The sequence below is a fragment of the Tinamus guttatus genome, unplaced genomic scaffold (genome assembly GCF_059628265.1).
Source record: "Tinamus guttatus ecotype Peru unplaced genomic scaffold, ASM5962826v1 Tinamus_guttatus_pri_ptg000033l, whole genome shotgun sequence".
Classification (NCBI taxonomy): Eukaryota; Metazoa; Chordata; class Aves; order Tinamiformes; family Tinamidae; genus Tinamus; species Tinamus guttatus.
This window is the reverse complement of record NW_028288567.1, coordinates 6,640,745-6,662,194: the sequence shown is the minus strand read 5'-3', so window position 1 is coordinate 6,662,194 and position 21,450 is coordinate 6,640,745. Positions and strand designations below refer to the sequence as shown.

At 43.0% G+C, this 21,450-nt stretch overlaps 2 protein-coding genes across 3 annotated transcripts in view; both read left to right on the top strand.

The window, feature by feature from the left end:
• The window catches only part of PARP1 (poly(ADP-ribose) polymerase 1), a 29,476-nt gene extending 18,298 nt beyond the window's left edge, over positions 1-11,178 (top strand). The window contains exons 14-23 of the mRNA XM_088532679.1: positions 963-1,091; positions 3,835-3,918; positions 4,692-4,814; positions 6,141-6,269; positions 6,635-6,733; positions 7,288-7,440; positions 7,708-7,835; positions 8,225-8,286; positions 9,330-9,444; positions 10,622-11,178. Coding sequence (XP_088388805.1) covers positions 963-1,091; positions 3,835-3,918; positions 4,692-4,814; positions 6,141-6,269; positions 6,635-6,733; positions 7,288-7,440; positions 7,708-7,835; positions 8,225-8,286; positions 9,330-9,444; positions 10,622-10,703 — 1,104 coding nt within the window. The 3' untranslated portion in view covers positions 10,704-11,178. The remainder of the gene's footprint in view (positions 1-962; positions 1,092-3,834; positions 3,919-4,691; positions 4,815-6,140; positions 6,270-6,634; positions 6,734-7,287; positions 7,441-7,707; positions 7,836-8,224; positions 8,287-9,329; positions 9,445-10,621) is intronic.
• A 5,677-nt stretch (positions 11,179-16,855) lies between these two features.
• The window catches only part of LIN9 (lin-9 DREAM MuvB core complex component), a 34,554-nt gene continuing 29,959 nt past the window's right edge, over positions 16,856-21,450 (top strand). For both annotated transcript variants that reach the window (XM_088532670.1, XM_088532663.1), the window contains exon 1: positions 16,856-16,934. In XM_088532670.1, coding sequence (XP_088388796.1) covers positions 16,856-16,934 — 79 coding nt within the window. The remainder of the gene's footprint in view (positions 16,935-21,450) is intronic.

The window sequence follows — 21,450 nt, the reverse complement described above, 5'->3', positions numbered from 1 at the left end:
ACCCATTTTCTTCTATTTAAAATAGATGCTTTTATCTGTCTTCTGCATCAAAAATGCTCCCAAATAGTGAAGCAAATCCTATGCAGCATTCTGCTCAGTGCACATATTGAACAGACTGAAACAGAGAAGTTATTCATTGCCGGTGAGATTTGGCTATTTAGATAGCTAAGCTACATAAGAATGCTCTTCCTTCTGCCCAGTGGGTGTTTCTGCTAATTTAAAGATCTACCCTTCACTTAGGCTATCTTTTAGATATAAAATAATTGAGTACTGTCAGTGGTTATGAAGATATCAGAGGATGTATTTTCTAGACACTGCATTTTCCTGTGGTCAAGTGACTGCGTGTCAGCTTTCTGTGTGAAGCACCTGATATTTTAGCATTATTTCTGGAAATTTGTTGATGCAACATTTTACAGTATTCAGAGTGTCTGTTTAACTGCCACATACAGTGATGCTCTGAAGCAGGTGCTTTGCTGGTGAAACACTAACCATGAAGGCATCTAGATAATACTGTGACCAAATGATGGTGCCTGTACTCCTCTATAACAGTTTTTTATTTGAAGTAGAGAGACAATAATTAGTTACCTCATTAGGTTTTGTGATAAAAAGTAAAATAAAACACATCTTTTCTCATACTAAGGTCTCTATGTAGCCAGATGCTCTAGGAAAATAGTTATTACTGTTGCTTGAGGTGAAGCAAAGATGCACAGTGAAAGTTCATGTTACTTGAATTTTAATTGCATTTAACTGTTACATCTCTTGAAATATGTATGCCAAGCCACAGAATAGGTGGATTTTAAACCCCCAAATGTCAGAGCAGTGTCCCATGCTTCCTGTGAACTTGAGGCTAGTAATAGTGTGCATACAGTACATTGGTTTTAAGTTGTTACCATCGCAGCCAGATTGGTACCTTTATCCTTTGTGGGTTTTAATGGTTTTGATGCTATTTTTTTTTCTCCTAGGATGAAGAAGCTGTGAAGAAACTGACAGTGGGTGCTGGGACTAAATCAAAACTTGCAAAGCCGATCCAGGAGCTTATTAAGATGATCTTTGATGTGGAGAGCATGAAGAAAGCAATGGTGGAATTTGAGGTGACTGCACATGTTCATGCTTCCTGCCTTTACATCACAACCAGCAGCAAGTTCTTTGCAATCCAAGATACAACAGATTTGCCAGGAATCATCATGAGTTTTAGAACAGCCTTAAAATTAGCAGGGAAGGGCTGCGCTGCCCCTCATTCAGTTGGCAAAGGAGCAGGTAGCTGAGACTTGAGATACACTGCCAGCTGATACATGCACTAATGATATGCTTCCCCGAAGTTCATTTCCTCTTCTTAACTTGGTCAAATTAAAGATTTTTCTATTGTAATAAATCTGATTTCTTTTAGTGATAACATCTTTTCCTCCATTTTTCTTTCATCCATAGTTCATGGTCTGTGCTTAGAACAGGCTTTCAAAGAGTGGTCTGGTAGCATTATCTGCCTTTTTCCTTGCATAGAAACAGTTTCACTGTTCTCACATATTCTGCAGATTTTTATTTAATGCAGCCATTCAAAATGGTTTAATTCTAAAATAAAAAATTCAGTTTTCTTAACCAGATTAGTTATCCTGCTCTAAGGCTTCGTATTTAAATAGCTGTTATTTGCTCTTTATGTCAATATTTTGCATATCTCCTTTTCAGAACAAGCTTCACCCTATTTTGTACAGCGTACCTCAGTGCTTCCAAATGTCTTGCTTATGTTTTGTGCTACTTTGGGTTAACTGTGTCCACCTGTATCTTCAATAGTTTAGGTCCAGGTCTTTTAAACCAGTGATTCTTCATAACTGGAACTGTCTAAAGACTCTGAACTGAAGATCTGGTATCATCTGGCTTTGTAGAAATCTGTTGAAACTCTGTTAATTTGCACCAGCCGCAGATCTATGGGAGACCCGGTAGTCCAGATGGGGCTATCTTCCTTATTAGATCAGTCTTCCTGTATTGCTGCTGCTGAACAGCTCTTTTCCTTTAGAGGAAATAATGTTTCTCTTAGAGGTTTCTCTGCATCCTCCCAAAAGGGCTGCTTGGTTCCTTTAATCAATTGGATCTCAAGTATTTCACTCTATCCAGGCACGCTCTGTATCTGCCGGGACTGTAGCAGGTTGTTAGTCCTGGCATTACGTGCCAGTAGGTCTCGCTGATAAACTTGTTTTCCTGTTTTGAATTCATCTTTTAAGAGTTTTCCCTCACCAAGTGTAGAGAGTTTCCATTCAGTTCTCCATGTCACTGCCTTGCATGAAACAGCTGCTTAGCAGGTGAGCCTACGCTGTTCTGGTGCAGTGCTGCCCTTGCCTGGGCTGAGGGTGAACGTCTCCCTTGCCCCTCGTGGCAACTTGTGCATAGAGCTGCACTGCAGAGGTCCGCTCGTGCTGCAAGCAGCACCTGTGGCAGCTGTTTCAGCCTCTCGCTGCTGTGCTCATCTGCCTGGAGTCATGGTGCAGCTTTGGGTGCAGTGTAGCTTTGTGCAGCAGGTTAGCTCTGCAGGTCTCTTTGCCCCCTACAATTCATGGTGGAGGAACACAGATAGGTAGCAGCATCTGCTAGTGCCAAAAGTTGGGGATCTACAAGTCTATTACAAGCCGTTTTACACTAGGTTATTAAACTTTGCTTTGTGCCTCTCCAAAAGCATCTCGAGACGCATCAGTTTTGAAGCCTGTCTTCTCTGTTCTACTTAACTTTTCTCTATCTGGCTGTATTTATGCTGAGCTGCAGATAAAGGTGAAAATTCTTCAACACCTAATGCAGGATGGAAATCTTCATGTGAAGTTACTTCAGAGCCTTCACAGCAAGTCTCTGTAGCTTTCTGTGATCAGTTTGTGTGAGACTTGCATACATTTAGGTTTCTTAGCCTTCACAATAAACAAATAACATGGAGCTTTTCCAAGTGGTAGGTGATATGCCTGTTTTCCTGGGTTCCCCTGTCCTTGAGCTGAATCTTAAACCAATCACTTGAAGTAAGCATTAATTTGACCTGCAAGGTTTATGGTGAATATTTTTAGAGTCCAGAGTGTGTCTGTATGGTCTCTGTAAAACCTTCAATTGGAGTGGAGTTTTTTTGCATGCTTTTGCATTCAGAAGGATTGTGCAAGATGCAATGCAAGTCTGAAAGTGTCCCAAATTCCAGCAGTGCAAAAGCAAATTCAGTAGAACCTGGGAAGTGGCTGAGGGGTAAATTTCTGAGTCAAGACTGGGGATCCGTTTGCTCTGTGAGGGAGCAATGTTACATTGCTAGTGGCTTAGCAAAACAGCAGCACTTTCTAAAAGAAATCAGTGGGTAAAATGCAGGCAATGAGGACATCGGTTTTAATTTAGTGGTGTTAATTCTTTTCGCTTTTGGGTAGGAAGCATCTTGTAACCTCTTTGCCTTGGGCCTTTAGTAATATTAGGGTAAAGTCAAGGCCTTGAACAGAATGTCATAACCCTATCTAGAGGAAATCTTCACAAAAGCTTGTTAGAACTTATGAAGAATTATTTCATTCAGTGGTTGTCCTGAAGTGTATGGCTACTGAAGTGATTCAGCGCAAGGTTAAACTTCTAGTCAGATGCTTTTTACCCTATTTTTGTGTTGCCTTTGCTCACTAGTTTAGTTTCCTATTACAATATTCCTTTATTTATAAGCAGACTTCTCAGTAACATGCAGCGTCCTTCTGACATCGTTCATTGATGTGTTCCTTTCCATTCTTTGTATGGTGAATCCTGCCAGGAGAGAGATTTGTGCATCCTAGAAACCAGACAAGGACTGGTATGATGGTTTTGCTGTAGTAGAAACCCCATTTTAATTGTTTAAATCTCCATCAGATTGACCTCCAGAAGATGCCACTGGGAAAACTGAGCAAACGGCAGATCCAGAGCGCGTACTCCATCCTTAACGAGGTGCAGCAGGTGAGCAGAGGCCGATGTTAGAGCACACGGGAATTTAGAAGTTGTTCTGGACTAATTGTGGGGTGTGTGTGCTAGAGGTTGCATTTCTTTGGCATAACTTATGAGATAACAGGAAGAGGGTGCACATTTAAAGCCTTGTTATTATAAGCTAAATATTTATTGGTTTGGATAAAGAACTGGTTATTAAACTATTTGGAGAAGATGCATAGTTTCAACAAGTATCTAATTAGTTCTGTTCATTGTTGTAATAGTTTGGGCAGCACTTGCATCTTTTATACTTTACAGTGGCTGAGCCAGACCTGCTCAGCCACTGGGGTGCTGGTGGTGCCCCCGAGAAGTCTGGGGGTCAGAATATAGTTTGAATTGAAGCAGGGCATGGTGTGGCTTGATGACATTACTGTATGTTACACATCATGACCTGGCCCATTCCAAGAAACACTAGATATTATTGTCTTTTTGAACTGTTAAAATAGACTGGAACCAGCCTAACACATGCACCCTTTCATACCTGGAAGCTCTTTTTCTGCCTTCCAGAAGACATAATCTTCATCAGATTTTTTTCTCATACCAAAAATTATGTGTATTTTGTGCTAGTATTATGAATTAACATATTAAAAAGTATTGTCCCTTTTAGTCTTATGCGAGTTTCAGTATTAAAACTGTTTGCATTGCTGCTTTTTATTAGTTCTCAAGTGTCTTGTGTGCATCAGTCGCTATGGAGAGTTGTTTTGCAGTATTCAGTGTTTCCCTTTCTTTCTTGTTGTCTTTTCTAGGCAGTTTCTGACAGTGGTTCTGAATCCCAGATCTTGGACCTCTCCAACCGCTTCTATACACTGATTCCGCATGACTTTGGGATGAAGAAACCACCTCTCCTAAATAATTTAGAATACATTCAGGTATCAACTGAAAATTGCATATTGATTGCAGTCAGCTGGTCTCATATCAGACATGTAAAGAATTCCTGAGACTTGAAAGGGATAAACTTTTTTTTTCCAGAGTATTTCATATATAAAAATATATTTATATATAAAAATATCTACAAGATATATGTAAAATATAATTCCTGGTATCAGTAAATAAGCAAGTTCTTTATGTCAGTGAAACTGGCACGGAGGGTGGTTAGTCACCTTTTGAAAAGAAACATCTCTTGCAATCTACAGAGACTCTGAGCTAAACTCAGCTTTACTGTGTATTGGGTGTAACCCCTTAGCACTCCTCTGAGACAGAGCCTTGGTTTCAAAGCCAAATCTTTTGTTGTGCATTTATTTTTTCTTTTTTTTTTTTCTTTTTTTCCCTTCCACCAGAAGTGCTGAGATACTGCAACCCACATCGAAATCACTGGCAAACCTATATAGGGCTTCCTGTTTAGATAGAGGAATGGCAGCTGAGAAACTAGGTACTGCAACATGAAAAATCTGTCCTGAGTCCTGAGGGCTCCCATGCTCTTAGTGCACGTCTCTGCCAGGTGGCCTAGTTAAATAAAACCTACTGAAAGAGGGGAAAGCTGGTAGTATAACAGGGAGTTTGGAGGAAGGGAAGGAAGGAAGGAATAGTGTTGTAAAAGATAGATGATGTTGGAAGGAAACTCTGTCCACTGCTAATAATGCTGCTGTAAGACCTTTCCACCAGCCTGGCTGTATGTGTGTGAGAGTTCTCACACTGACAAGTGCTAGAATAAGATTTTTTTTTGCTATGGAATTCTGTACAGAAACAAAACCATCTTTCGGTGTTTGTTTATTTGGTTTTTGTTTGGTGTGTGGGTGTCTTTTTTTCCTTTAACCCTACAGAAGACTGTTGGTAGAACAAGCCTATGTACAGTGAACTTAGACCTCTAAGCTTGTTTTCTTTGCGTTACCAACATTGTCAAGCTCCATTAATGGCAATGTGTGGTTGCTGTGGCCAAAGACCGCTACTGCGCTAATATTCAGGAGCAGTATCTGGCAACTTACTTATCTGCAGAGTGTTTTTGGGAAAAGATTTCAAGTTGCCCTCCTTCCCACATTTTTTTTTAAGTGCCTTCAAAATATATATCAGATGTTCTCTGAGCTCCTTGTGTTAACCAAACCCTCTTGTTTCTTTGGCAGGATGACTGCAAGATGTAGTGTTGTTAGATGGCAGTGCTTTGCTGATGATTTACATATGCTTTTATAATTTGGGGATATTTCAGAGTTCTTCTGAACATGTTAAAGGCACAAATGAAGTAACTTTTTCAAATTATTCAGGCTAAAGTGCAGATGTTGGACAACCTGCTTGACATTGAGGTTGCCTACAGCCTTCTCAGAGGTGGAAATGAAGATGGAGATAAAGATCCGATTGACATCAACTACGAAAAGCTCCGAACTGATATTAAGGTAAAGGAAAACAGTGACCATGAAAATGAGCTGATGACCTGTTAGTTTGGAGTATAGCAGGTCAGCTAAAGTGTAAGTGGATGTTCTGGAAAGGATCTTGGGCAACCTACTGAAGTCAAGCCTTCTCTGAGCAGGGAGTTTGCCTGAGCAATCCCCAGAGGTGCCTTTCAGGTTTAACCATTCTTTGGAGTGTGAGTGCTCTCTTGCACAATTTCCCTAGCGAAGAGTAAATTTCTACCTAACCAATATAATGCAGAGGAGCCTTAAACTAGGGAGTTGTGAGCTTAAGGTGGACTTCCTCATGTGTTATAAAAGGTCTGCTATCTCATGGTTTATAGGAATTTTTCTTGTTCTCCTCTCTGCAGGTGGTTGACAAAGATTCAGAAGAAGCGAAGATTATAAAACAATATGTGAAAAATACACATGCTGCTACTCACAATGCATATGACCTCAAAGTTGTGGATGTAAGTTTTGGAAGAATGAGGAATACTGAGGTTTCATTATGTAAAATTCAACTTTTATAATTTACCTGTTTGTGAGGGCTTTTTTTTTTTTTTTTTTAAGTAGCTTCTCAAGTTTCTCTTGTTAAAAGAATGGTTCGATAGCCTATTAAGGATAGTAAAGGCCTAAGCAAACAGACGAGTCTGAGCTCACCAAGGTGTCTTGCTTTTGGCATGTCTTTTAACTGGCCTGAAAGAAAGGATGAGAGGAGGGGATTGCCTTCGGATGCTGAGACTTAATTCCTGAGATGATTTTCCAGAAAACTTACTTCTCATGAGAATCCTGTAGGAAGGTGGAAGAGTAATCAGCAATAAGTACGATGTGATCAAGGCTAACATGACATAGCAGAATGCAAACACTAACTACCTTTCAGATCAGTTTTCCTAATCAGGTTATTTTATATTTGTGATTGAGGGTGGATTTTTTTTTTTCTGTCTGCTTAGTTACACAAAGGCCATGTTTTATTTGTGGTTTGTTTGATTTTTTTTTTTTTCTCCTATCCCATTTTGAACTGAAGATCTTCAGGATTGAACGTGAAGGGGAGAGTCAGCGGTACAAGCCATTTAAGCAGCTTCATAATCGCCAGCTGCTGTGGCACGGATCCCGCACGACCAACTTTGCTGGAATCCTCTCCCAGGGTCTCCGGATAGCTCCTCCTGAAGCTCCTGTGGTACGTGAAGCAGATACCATTTCTGACTTTCATCCCTATGGCCAGACATGGTCACGGTCAGAGACAGTATAAATATAAGAGTTCTGGGATGAGGAGGGCATGCACATTCTGCTCAGGGTCAGCAGTGGTTGCTGATTAATGTCTACAGAAACTAACATCATAGCGTAGTTCTCTTGGATGTCCCCAAGTGGATTCAATGCTGCCTGTATCATATTGTCCAATCTTTAATTTTTTTTCCTTCCACTCTTTCCTTTTTGCTGTTTCCAGACTGGCTACATGTTTGGGAAGGGCATCTATTTTGCAGACATGGTATCCAAGAGTGCAAACTACTGTCACACATCTCAGGCTGATCCCATAGGCCTACTACTACTGGGTGAAGTTGCCCTTGGAAATATGTAAGTAACTTGTGAAGTGTATTTGCCAGACTTCGTAATTTACCACAGTAGAAGGTGATGCTGAAAGAGCAAGCCTGTTTTTTCAGAGCAAAAAGAGAGCATGTTGTATTTCCTTAAAAACAAGGGATCTTTGTTTTTTAAGTTAGAATTATTGGAGGAAAGTCAGTGGTGCTAGGCTAGAATGTTGTATTAAATGCAAGTATCATAAAAATTGATAACTGAGACAAGAAATACTCTTGCAACTCTAATAACACTGTGTTACAAAATAGTAATATTTATATAAAATTTATTATTAGCTCATTATTAACTGAAGCCTGAAACATATATGCTGCTTCATCAAAGGCTTAAGACAAAGTAAAGTGCTGCTCTGTGTTCTTTGTGCTGTGCAGGTATGAGCTGAAGAACGCTTCTCACATAACAAAGCTGCCAAAGGGAAAGCACAGTGTGAAAGGTAAGGATTAACTTGTCATTTCATAGCTATTCTTTCTTTGAAAGTTTGCATAATGTTGCCTTATAATTGCATCTGTATATGTATGCATATATATGTATATATGCATGTGTGCGTTTGTGTGTGTATATGTGTGTATGCATATATTTAGCATTGATTTTTCAAAAGTTAGCAGAAGGGCAAAGCAGTTAAGAGGACAGCTAATCAGGTTACTGAGGAGATTTTCTCTTCGCCCAGCTCAAGAATAGAAGAAGAGTAGATTGATCATCATACTTCCCTTGATTTAGAGAATTAAGTGCTCTCATCTTCCTTTTAATGCAATATACTGATACTTTTGCTCACAGAATCTGAACTTTTACTATTAGACTTTCCTTTTCTCTGAACTTTAGAAAAGGAAAGTCTAATAGTAAAAGTTCAGATTCTGTGAGCAAAAAGTATCAGTATATTGCATTAAAAAGGAAGATGAGAGCACTTAATTCTCTAAATCAAGGGAAGTATGATGATCATTACTCTCTTCTATTCTGAGATGGGAGAAGAGAAATATTCAGTAATGATTAGCTGTTCTCAAACTGTTTGCTTTGATAATTTTGAAAAATCAACTGCCTAAAATAGAATAAAACATGATTTAACATCTTTGTACTACTCACAGTATGAATATTGAGATTTGTATTGAGGAGTGTAAAGAGGATAAGAAATAGTTTGTTATACTTCCCTAAAAATGTTAGAATGTGCATGTATTCATTAATGGTTCTGGGATGTGAGAACTGTAAGAGTAGTCTGGTCATCTGTTTTGATTGCCCAACCTGTTTGATCAAAGGAAGTAACAGTCTAAAATTCTAGCTTAATGCAGCAGAGTTTCTACTACCACAGATACGGTTCTGCTGAATTGAATAAATATTCTATATTCTTTGCACATTTTTAAGATTCTTTGCTGGTATTGTCAAATGCTGGCAAAGAGCAAAAGTGATACATGGCCAGCCAAGTCATTTGCTATATGTACAAAATCTGTTTGCCTTCTTATAACCAATGCTTTTTCCCCTTTCCAGGCCTGGGCAAAACTGCACCTGATCCCACAGCGACTACCACTCTTAATGGTGTAGAGGTTCCCTTAGGGAATGGAATTTCAACAGGAATTAATGATACCTGTCTTCTGTATAATGAGTATCCTTTTCTGCTGTGCTGGCTGCACTATATATCTCTGTCACTGACTTGAGCAGGATGTAGTTCCAGTTTCAGTCAGAAGCTTTGGCAGAAAGTGTTTTATTTCTTTTAAGTCTTTCTGTGCAGCAGTTAAAACAATTCAGAGTCTTTTTCGCAGGGGAAATTGTCACACTTTGTCATACTGCAAAAAAGGAAACAGTGCATGTGGCAAAAAAAAAAATGTTTGTGTTGCTTAGTCCCTAAGAAAACCAAAGACCCTTTGCTTCACAAGAGAAGGGGATGCAGACAGGGAAAACCAAACCTGGACCAAATGATAGTCCAAAAGAACCAAACGATGACAGAAAATACAAATAAATAAATAAATAAAAGGATGAGAGTTGAGGAGGTAAAAGGGAGAGGCCATGCAGTAGAGCTAACCACAGCAGCCCTCCCCAGGCCTTAAAGGGACTTACCTGAAGATTGGAGCAGCCAGGGGATGCTGCCTGATAGGGCCTTGTCCACACATGTGTGAGGCGGGGGAAGAGGGATGCACTCTGCAGTTTTTTCTTTTTGTCTCCAGCCTGGTTTCTTCCTCTTCCTGTGGCTGCCCAGTTTGGACCAAGGGAGATGGAGAAGGCTCCAGAGCTGCGTGAAGTCACACAGCTTCTCCTGTTTTCCCCCAACCCTTTGTAAATACTAAGGTAAATCTCAGAATGGCCTTCAGAGGCATAGCCTTTAAGCCTCTTTATAGGCAGCTAGAAATACCATGAGTTAATAAATTAACTCCATGTTCATAGAAAGTCATGAGAATAAATGATGCTTAGGATCCCAAACCAATCTTTAGATAATCTGTCATTTATCCACTTTGTTTTATATTGTGCTTAATGAAGATGATTTTCATCTAACAGTGGAGGTGAGGGTAAGTTTGTGGCCTAAAGCACTGAGGAACAGGTAGGCAAGCTGAAACTGTCTTCTGAAGAAACATGAGCAGTACAGTGCAGTTGCAAAATGTTCCAGCACTGTCAGCCATCAAAGAGCTCTTCTGTAGACCCCCTTAACTGCACAGGCATCTGTATGCTAACTTAACTTCAGCAGTGAAGTTAGACTGTATTTCAGGGGTTGGGTGGTCTTGGGAGGGAGAATATCACTTGTATTATTAATGTCAAAGTTGTATTTTGTTCCTTAAAATTCTTTCCAGATACATTGTGTATGATGTTGCTCAGGTAAACCTGAAGTACCTGCTGAAACTGAAATTCAACTATAAGACCTCACTCTGGTGAACAATATTTAGAAGCCCTGTTAGAGTTATACTGTAGTTACACTATAGCGTTGACTTCTGACATGCTTAAGCATTGACTTCTCTTATCAAGATATCAAAAGAGCTAAACTGCAGAAGAGGTTACTAAATCCTATTTAGTACAACACTTAGTGAAAGTTTTATATAAATGTGTGACAACACATGGAACTGAATTCTGATGGAATGAGTACCTGGTTTTGTTTTATACCACTTCTAGTTCTGGGGCTATCAAATGTTTTCTTTTAGTTGACCAAACTGACCAAAAAACTCAAGCTTGTGTTTTTAGCCAGAGGTGGGCAATAACAGGAGAAGGAACCTGAAGATATTTACAGATGTTTGCTCTGTTATAGTTCCCTCTTGTTTAAGATACCCTTTTTCCTTTTTCAGTTTTCATTTGGAATAAATGTTAAATGTGCATTTATTTTGAGGTAAAAATAAAAGTTAATTTCATACTAACAGCTTTATGTTTCAAAACTTCCCAATTGTTTTGATTTATAAGTCGTAGCTTAAATGTATTTGGAATGGTTTTAAACATGCCATCTCTTTCTGAAGATCAGATGCCAAACATTACAATCTGTAGTCACATTTCATCAAGTCATGGTGAAATGAGAATTTGGACTTTTCCCCTGAGATTTCATTTGTCAAGAGTTGGTGTGGTAAACATATAAAAAGAGCTTGTGGCTGTTTGAATTTAATGTTAGCCCAAATAAACCTCCTTTAAATATCTACCTTCAAAATGATGCAAGTTGGTTGTTGTAGACTGAAGTCCTAGCAAAGCCGTAAGTTGAGCTTTGGCAGAGCAAGACAAACTTTGCCTGTTTGCTGACCTGGTGTGAGCTATGTTGCCACTTCCAGGTGATCATGAACTCTCTTGAAATGTCAATGGAGACTAATTTCAGAGTGTCCTGATGTGGGTTGTTTTTCCCTTAAACCAACAATAAGCCACTGAGCAATACGGGAAAACTTGACTATAGAGTGACCTAAGTTCTTTCTCTTCAAAACTTTTTCCCTGGACAACACACCTTTTCCTCTAGTTGCAAAGGACAAACTGACTAATCCCAGGGACAGTTCTGTGTGGGCAGTGCATTCAGTCTCAGCTTTGCTATGTTTGAGTTCTTATTATACATACTACTACAGCTTCAGTCTTTGGTAACCTGTATGGAAAGAGTGAATCTGTTTCCTCAAGTGTTGTGACGAGCCAGTGCCTTTTGAAAGAGTAGTTCCAACCAAAGCAGTTGCTTACAGTGTAGCTGTTTCCAGGCCCCCTGAAGGAGAGGAGGGTGAGGAGTGGAGAATGGAGAACAATACTGCTGCTGGTGAGAGGATCAAATGTGGAAGGACCAGGTAAGCTGTATGTGACTCAAGGACAGTTAAATGCTAGAGAATCAAATGAGGCGGATGCTTGTGGGTTTGAGAGAAAGTGAAGAGACTGGCCTTTATCTTGTGGCTTCTCAGTAAAGTTAAACCTGTGACTAATGATTGCGTAACTTCCAACAGAAAGTTTTCTTGTTCAAGCACTTGACAGTTGAGTGTAATCTTGTCGGTCTCTGGGAAAGAACGTGGGAACGGATTCAGTTTAGTTGTGAAGTATCATGTTGCTTTATCTCCCTCCCTCTCCTGCAAAACAGATTTAGTTCAATTTGGGACTAGGAATAAAAGGTAGATTCTTTTGATGACCCTTCTATCTCCTGCTGTATACTAGGGAAGACTCAAAGTGTCCTTATGCTCTGAGAACCTTTCCTGCCCTGGAAGATGACTTTAAATGTTCTGCTACAAAGTGGTACAAAGAACAATTTTTAGATGTGTGTGGCACTTTCAACTTCTGATCAGACTCACTTGAGAAGAAAAAAATAACTTGAAAAACAACAGTGCATAAATATTTTACCAGTTCTCTCTATTTAGTGTGACTGGCAGCTCTGTCGTATGATGGCTGGCAAATATCGAGATATTCAATATGTCTGTAATTAGAATGAGGTAGCCTGAAGGAAGCCACCCTAGGTGTACTAGCAGTCAGTGTGAACTGTCTGTGACTTCTACACACAAAAAAGTGGATGAGAAGAAATACTGCAGAAATCACCCAACCCACTACTTCAACCAAAACCTGTCTTTCAGTCATTTTGTGCAGCTTCTCCGGAATCTTCCCTCGCCCACTCCAACACAGAAGTTTGTTTACATGTGGAAATGACCTTTCAGAACATTAAGCCATCCTGGTACTGGAAAAAGTCATATTCCTGTTACATGCGGTTACATGCCTGGAACTCCTGAGGTCTTTGCTTTGGAAATTGCTATTGAAGACTTTTCCAGACCTCTTTCCTTGAGTTTAGTGAGCCTAATTTTCTGATTGTCTTTGTGGCCGCTCTATATCCCACTTAATTTTAAGAAAGTATTAGACTTTCACCTAAATAGCAAGGCACTAATTTGATCTATCATTCCTTCTATTATTCCTGAAAAAAAAAAAAAAAAAAAAAAAAAAAAAAAAACAGTATGGCCTACATGCATCTGATTAAGAGCTTGTGTGGCCTTTTACTTTCAAATGAATGCCAGGCTACTTCTCTGGAAATTTTCATTTCGCAGATGCAATGGCACCCGCATAGCAAGACAGGCATAGCATAGCTAGTTACCAAGGCAGTTTTTCGAAGTTGCAGAGAGAATCTAAGCAAAGCAAGGTTGTGAATCTCTGATATGGAACAAATTGTCATAGTTAATCTTCTAGGCACTGAGGCCTTTATATTTACTTTATATCTAGTAACTTGCAAGTAAAGGGAAATGTGGCATTGTCTTCACTATCTCTGTTTAGTAATTTTTTTAAAAAAATATTCAAAAATAAGTTCTAGATACAAGGATCATGTTTGTTTTTTATTTCACAGCTTCTTTATATTCAGGCACTATCCTCTGAAGCTGTCTTGGGCTTTGCTTTATTAATTCGTCTCACTTCAAGTTTTGACAGCTCTGCTTAACGAGCTGTGCTAGACTGCACAGTTCCTGCCTTCAGCTGTGCTTTCATTCCCAAGGGCAGCTCAGGCATGGGGAATAGCACGTGCCGTTCCATAACTCCTGTTGTGGAAACAAATGCATGAAAACAGGGGAAGCGTAAGAAATGTTTGCTGGGGCTGTCCTGGCAGCAGACAGCATGCCCTGGTCTCTTCCAGCTGCGGCCACGAGCAGCTCTCCTTCGTGTTCCTGCAGGGAGCTGGATGCTGGCGAAGGTGCTGGGGCCGTGCTCTTGTCACAGCTTGCTCACAGCCCTGCACATCGAAGCCCTGCACAACGGGGCTCCCAGGAAAGCTGCTTTGCCATTTTTCCTTCCTTCTGGAGTAGAGATGGCACGTAAGCTGTTGGGCGCTGTTTGGCTCGCTCTCGAGGCTGTGAGTACAGTCTGAAGGTGAGAAACCTTTACAGGAAAAAGGAATTTGCTTCCCAAGCAGTGAAAGGAAACTGCAGCTTCCCTCGCTCTTGTTACAAGCTCTACCTGCGCGATGCCAGCGCCGAGTGCAGCAGGACTCGGAGGCTTGGTGAGGACGTTCCCCTGTGCCTGGCAGGCACACCTGCGGTGTCTGGCATTATCCCTGCTGTCCTGTTCGCTGTCAGTGCCTGCCTGGGGAAGGTGAGAAAAGGAGACTACTCGTCTCCCTGGGCTGCAGCATTATCCACACTGTGTTGGATAATGCACTGTGTAGGTGGTGTAACGCACATCTTCATGTTATCCACATCGCTGAGGGGAAAGTAGGAACGTTGAAACGTATTTTGCAGGGTTTTTGCATGTGCTGTTTGAGCAGTTGCCTAACATGACCCTGTGGGAAAGATAACAGTGAGGAGAGCCAATTTAAAGAGTCGTCTTCCACTTGCGTGAGGCAGTTGAGTAAGCAGTGCTTAACAACATGCACAGGTACTCTTGGTCATCATATCAGTCCAACTGACATTTCCATGTCACCCAAGTGTAAACGGCAAATTTGCCAGATGGTAAAAGGACGCTCTTAAATCATTCTGTTTCTCTGTGTATTGTCAAATAGCAATGGATACAGCTTTGTCTAAGTGTGTAATAGAGATTTGAAAACAGCATGTACAAGAGAAATTGAAAAAGGAAAAGAATGCTGAGATACTATAGCATTCATGAAAGGCCAAAACGTAAAACAAATTCTGTGTCAGGAACTGTTATTATACAGGGCTGCTTGTTACCCTTTCAATACAATGAATGGTAATGGCATCTGCTAAAAAAAAATCCACATTGAATTGTTGGAATGAAATGCAGGAACATCCAGTATAATCTTCTTGGGAGCTTATTTCTACCTTCTGAGCTAGGAACTTCTAAGATGATGGGCAGGACATGTGCCTCCTAGTGGTCTTTTTTAGGATGCCCTGAAAGGCTTTTTTCTTGCAAATATTTCTTCTAGAAATTTAGGCTTTCAGTAGCACTGCAAAATGTGATTGTATTGTAGAAAACTCTTTTCTCGCCCTCATCCCTCAGAAAATTCCTTCCCCCTGCTGAAAGCATCAGGGAGCATGGGGCAACTTCTGCTCTCAATACAGCGAGACCCAATGAAAAGGTTTACAGAGCACAGCAGTAAAAACCCCGTTAGTGATCACTGTCTTCTGTCAACCGCACGGCTTATTGTCACCACTCTCAGCTGAGCATTAATATCTAACACTTGGAAGAAGGGGGCCTCAGCTGACGTACAGAAGAAGTATTAGTAGCATTAACATGTCATTGTGCAGCCAGCCCTAGAGCTCAGCTTGATTTCAGGCCTCCTTTTTACATGGTAGTGGTACCTTAAGAAAAAGGTACAAGGTTTAATGCTGTGTAGTTCATCCACAACCATCTATATAAAGATGATTTTTGTTGCTCTCTGGTTTTAGTTTTAGTATTGTGCCTATATTCCTTGGCATCTACTGTGGTTTCTTTGTTTTGATCTCTGTGGTGCAGAAAGCTGAGGCTAAAATGTCTTAGGCGTTTTAGGCTGACTCTTTTGAACAGGCTTTCAAAATGACTTGGAAACTGGGGTGGAAATGCCTGCTAGGCTTCATCTTAACAAATAAAAATATATAAATAAGGGCTATCCATTATAACATTTCTACCTTCTACATAGAAAGCCCAGAGGCAAGTTGTAAAGCATTTTACTTGTGTTTTTCTCCTAGAAACTCTTTTCCTCTTAAGCACATGAGCAACTTTTTTTTTTTTGAAGTGTTTGCTACCCTGACTTCTATCCAGCTCCTCTCAACCTGCTTGAGTGCCCCAGTCTGCTGAGCTTCTTTGTTAGCAACTTAAGAACATGCATTAAAAACTCTCTTCCCTTCCCTAAGGTAGGTCCGGGTGTGTTTGTGCCACTGCATTCCTCGTTGCAGCTCGAGGGCTTTAAAGAGATGCAAACAGGTAGGCAAACCAGGCCCTTTTGATGCACCTCCTGACTTTGCCTAGACTGAGATATGCTGTTATTTGACCTTGAACTTCATGTGGAGTTTTCAGGTTTGAAGTAAAAATGGAATTGCAGTGTGTGCAGGTAGTGTTTGTGCAAGCTCCTCCTGTCAAGGCCTCTGTGATCTGTGTTCTGACTCTTCCTCTATGCAAAGAAGCGTCAAGGCTGAAGGAGGCCGTGCACTTCTGGGCTTGCAGAAGGTGCCCTGGCGGCTAAGGGCAGCCCCAGAGAAGGATGGTGTTGGGTGACAACCTTCCCCTCACAGTTCAGCTCCCCCAGCACAGCTCTCTGGCCAGTGACAATACACAAGCCCGTGCCCTTCACCTTGAAGCTTGGGAGCGTTTCCTTGACAGCATGCCAGGGGCCTGGAGAAGCAGCTCCACGGGGGTTTTCTTTTTTCTCCTTTATTTTTCCCCTCCTTTTCTCTTGTGCTTTCGTGTTGCTCCGTGGAAAGCACTGGCACAGCTCTGTGCTGCAGCAGCGGGTGCCGAGGCAGTGCCTGCATGGGGCGGAGGGCTGCAGGGCGTCCCTCGAGCGCAGCAGGACGGACGCCGAGGCCGCGGGGCGCTCCTCGCGCCGGACCCCGCGCGGCCGTTGCCGCCCGTAACCGGCCGTTGCCGGCGGCCCCGCCCCGCGCCCCTGCGCAGGCGCCGCCGCCCCCCGCTCCCGGCGCGCGCCCCGGCGGCGGCACCGCCTCGCGCAAGGCCCCGTCTCCTCCCCCACAATGCACCGCGCCAGGCAGCCTTTGAAAAAGCGGCGCGGCTCGTTCAAGATGGCGGAGCTGGATCAGCTGCCTGACGAGAGTGAGTGGCCTCCCCAGCCGCCGCGCCCGGCCCGCCGCCCCCCCCCCGCGCCGCTCGCGCCCCGCGCCCGGCGCGCCGCGCTGCTGACCGGCCCGGCCTGGCCCGGCCGCCCCCGCCGCCGCTCGCGGAAGAGGCCCCGGCCCAGCCGGCGGCGCGGGAGGTGCCGCGGCCGCGGGGCGCCGGTCGGCTCCCCCTTCCCTCCCGCCGCGGCCGAGCGGCACTGGCGGGCGCGGAGCGGCGGCAGGAGCCCCGCGGCGAGGGCGCGGGCCCGGGCACGGCGAGAGCGGGAGGCGCCCCGGCGCGCTCGGTGGGTGGTGAGGGCGCCCGGCGCCCGTCCGGGCTGCGCAGCGCCTCGTCCCGGGGCTGCTGCCTGCGCCCAGCGGGGCCGCGAACGGCGTGGGGAGAGCCCTGTGCGGGAGGGGAGCGCCAAAGCATATGTTGGCACCTGCAGAGTTTGTGTGAAGGCAGCTTGTAACGCGCGCAGGGGCTAGGGGAAGCTCAGGTACAGCTGGGACAAAAACACCTTGCTGCGTATGTGGAGTCATGTGTGACGTACTCGAGTACTGCCAGGGAGGAAAATGATTCAATGTAACTGCGCCTGTCAGAAGGCATGTCTATAGAGCACGTAACAGATGCAGTAGAACTTAGGAAGACGGAAGTTTCACAAGTAAATTGATGAAGATGCAAGTATATCAAAGAGAAAACAGGAGGATGTATAGGGGATGTAAGAGAGAAGCTGACTGTGGTCTAAGGGACATGCTTTGTGCCGCTCTCCAGTGGCTTTGGAAGTAATCAGTGGGGCAGTTTCTGCGTGCTGTGAATGCCAGGCTGACTGCAACCTTGTGCTCCAAAATACCTAAGCCATTGCTGGAAGAGAAAAGGGACCAAAGTTGTAAGCTGACTTAAAAAAAGAAAAAAAAAAAAAAAAAAAAAAAGATTTCAGCCCTTTCATACTGTAGTCTTCTCCCTACCCTGTTACAGGGTGTTTTGGATCCCTTCTGCTTCCAACAGTGCTAGTCATGATCCTCAGTCTGAGGAACCACAGGACAGAGAAGGCATGAAATCGGCAATCAGTATTTCCATGGGCTCTCATAGTCACTGGTGGATTCGAAGTTCTGGTGACCAGAAGGCCATTCAGAGAATGGCAGGAAGGAAAAAGGGATCTGAAGGTGTTCAAGGAAGGCCTTTTGGAAGGCCAAGACTCCTTATCTCATAATGGCACGTAAGATGGAAGTAATGAATGAAGTGGAAAGAATTGAGTGTGACGGCATCAGAACGTAGGTGCACGCCTCACACGTATCATGCATATGGATACTTACAGAAGTTACTGTATATAATCATTTACACAAGTATTGGACCAAAATTTTGGTACATTTGCAAGGTGTGGCATCACTGTTACAGGTTTCTGTTACATGTAGCACCTTCACCCGCTCCAAAATGCATGCATCCATGTAGCATTCACTTACAAGATGCTCATGTAATATCTTTGGGGGCTTTTATGTGATATTTGTAGCAGTACATACAGAAAGATTCATTTGCAAATTAGTCTCTGTATAGTGGGTTCATTTTACAATATACTGTACATCTGCATTCACTTATACACATGGAGCACAGCCCTGTGTGTATTAAAGCTGAACAGGTATATGTTGCAAATAATTCATTTAATATGGTAAAATAAATGTTACATCAAGTAGCTCCTGTTAATAACATATGACAGGCAGTCATCTTGAACCCTGTTGGTTCTGAGGATTCACTGTGGTTATTTGGTCATCTATTTCAGTGAGAAAAAGGCATTGGGTGAATATGAACCTGTATGTTTACAGACATCCTCCAGAGAGCTGTTCTTGTCAACAGTGAGTTATGGAGTAGGGTGAGATCTAGTAGAAAAGCGACGAGCTCTTAGCTGTTAGGCTGTATCCTTCTGAGAGGAGAAAGTATGTTTTACTGCTTCTGCATGAAGATTTCACTTTAACCGTTTGTGCGTAGAATCCATTGTCATTCGCTTATTTAGGGCATAGAAGGATTTTGTTGGGCAAGGGGATTCTCCTCGATGGTTTGACCCTATAATCTTGTAGATTACATTGGAAGTTATGTTAACTTATGTAATTATCTTAACATCAAATGCTGCTTGTAACTGCTTTCTATTATTCTTTATTACAACTCTGACCTATGTGAGGAGAAAAACTAGTTAATACCCCTATATATCCAACACCATCATTTTAACCAAAAATATTTATGAAAGCTCATCCTAAATCAAAGATAAAACTGACGCACTCAATTTGGCATAGCTTAGTCGTGGTGATCAGCGGTGCAGAGTCTAGTTGGAGGCCTGTGGCTAGTGGGGTCCCCCAGGGGTCAGTCCTTGGTCCAGTCCTGTTCAATTTATTCATCAACGACCTGGATGAAGGCACAGAGTGCTCCCTCAGCAAGTTTGCTGATGATACCAAACTGGGAGGAGTAGCCGATACCCCAGAGGGCTGTGCTGCCATCCAGAGGGACCTGGACAGACTGGACAGCTGGGCGGTGAAAAACCTCATGCAATTCAACAAGGCCAAGTGCAAGGTCCTGCACCTGGGGAGGAATAACCCCAGACACCAGTACAGGCTGGGGACCGAGCTTGTGGAGAGCAGCTCTGCGGAGAAAGACCTGGGTGTCATGGTGGACGACAAGTTGACCATGAGGCAGCAGTGTGCCCTCGTGGCCAAGAAGGCCAATGGGATCCTGGGCTGCATTAAGAAGAGCATCTCTAGCAGGTCGAGGGAGGTGATCCTGCCCCTCTACTCAGCCCTGGTGAGGCCGCATCTGGAGTACTGTGTCCAGTTCTGGGCTCCACAGTACAAGAGGGATGTGGAGCTGCTGGAGAGAGTCCAGCGCAGGGCTACAAGGATGATCAGGGGCCTGGAACATCTGCCCTATGAGGAAAGACTGAGAGAGCTGGGCCTGTTCAGCCTGGAGAAGAGAAGGCTGAGAGGGGATCTAATCAGTGTATATAAATACCTCAAGGGAGGGAGTGCAGAGGACGGGGATGGTCTCTTTTCAGTGGTGGCCACTGATAGGACTAGAGGAAATGGCCGGAAACTGAAACATCAAAAATTCCACAGGAACTTAAGGAAAAATTTCTTAACAGTGAGGGTGACAGAGCACTGGAACAGGCTGCCCAGAGAGGTTGTGGAGTCTCCTTCTCTGGAGATCTTCAAAACCTGCTTGGATGCAGTCCTGTGCCACGTGCTTTAGGTGTCCCTGCGTATGCAGGGGGGTTGGACTGGATGATCTCTAGAGGTCCCTTCCAACCCTAAGCATTCTATGATTCTATGATTCTATGATTCTATGTCCGCTGTACCATGTTAGACGCTATTTAGTACAAGCCATGGGCCACCTGAGAGAACTCTTAATTATTAGTTAGAAGCCTTTTATTGATTACGGATCTGTGCTCCCCATCCATAAGGATGGAAAATGTGTGAGTTATTGTTCCTACTTTTGCTGTAGTGGAGAAGACACCGGTGCTTCCAGCAATTGCCTTTAGATAGGAGGTGCAAGTGAGATTTAGCAGTTTGTTGTTCCCTCTATAACAGATCCTAGAATACAATGTGTTACTCAGTTTTGCTCAGGCCAGTGGTTAATGTGAATTTTTGAGAGTTGAGTCTTTGCTACAACATCTACCTGATTCATGAAGCAGCCTCGCGGTGCAGGTGTTTATGAAGGCCATGTGCTTCTGCCATGCTGACATGGCCCCTAAGGTTTGTGTGTATTTAACTTTGGTGCAAGTAGGGCATGTTTAGCTTTTTTCTTATTGCATAGGGAATCACAAGTTTTATCTAGTGTTGGTGAACTGCTGGAAACACAGAAGATTCAAAACACCTGTCTTGCTCCCATTCCTATGTTTTCCAGCTCTGGTGAGCTGGATATGTCATCATATGGAATTTATCCTAAGTTTAGAATTGGAAATGGAGCAGGGGGGAGATATAAACTTAGCCCTGGTGGCTGACTTCATATGGTTTTCTGTCTGCAACTTAATTTATAAGGGGAAGTAACAATAAGCTCTACAAAATTATTGTTGGAATCTTCTATAGTGGTGTAATAGTAAGTTTATAAAAAAAAAGTTGAACTAGCTTGTTGACTACCAAATTTTCAGACTTATTCATGATCTCTGAGGATATTTTTCCCTCACCTGGATGAAGGCATGGAGTGCTGCCTCAGCAAGTTTGCTGATGATACCAAACTGGGAGGAGTATCCGATAGCCCAGAGAGCTGCGCTGTCATTCAAAGGGACCTGGATAGACTGGACAACTGGGCAGTGAGAAGCCTCATGAAATTCAACAAGGTCAAGTGCAAGGTCCTGCACCTGGGGAGGAATAACCCTAGACACCAGTACAGGCTGGGGACTGACCTTCTGGAGAGCAGCTCTGCAGAGAAGGACCTGGGTGTCATGGTGGACGACAAGTTGACCATGAGGCAGCAGTGTGCCCTCGTGGCCAAGGAGGCCAATGGGATCCTGGGGTGCGTTAAGAAGAGAGTC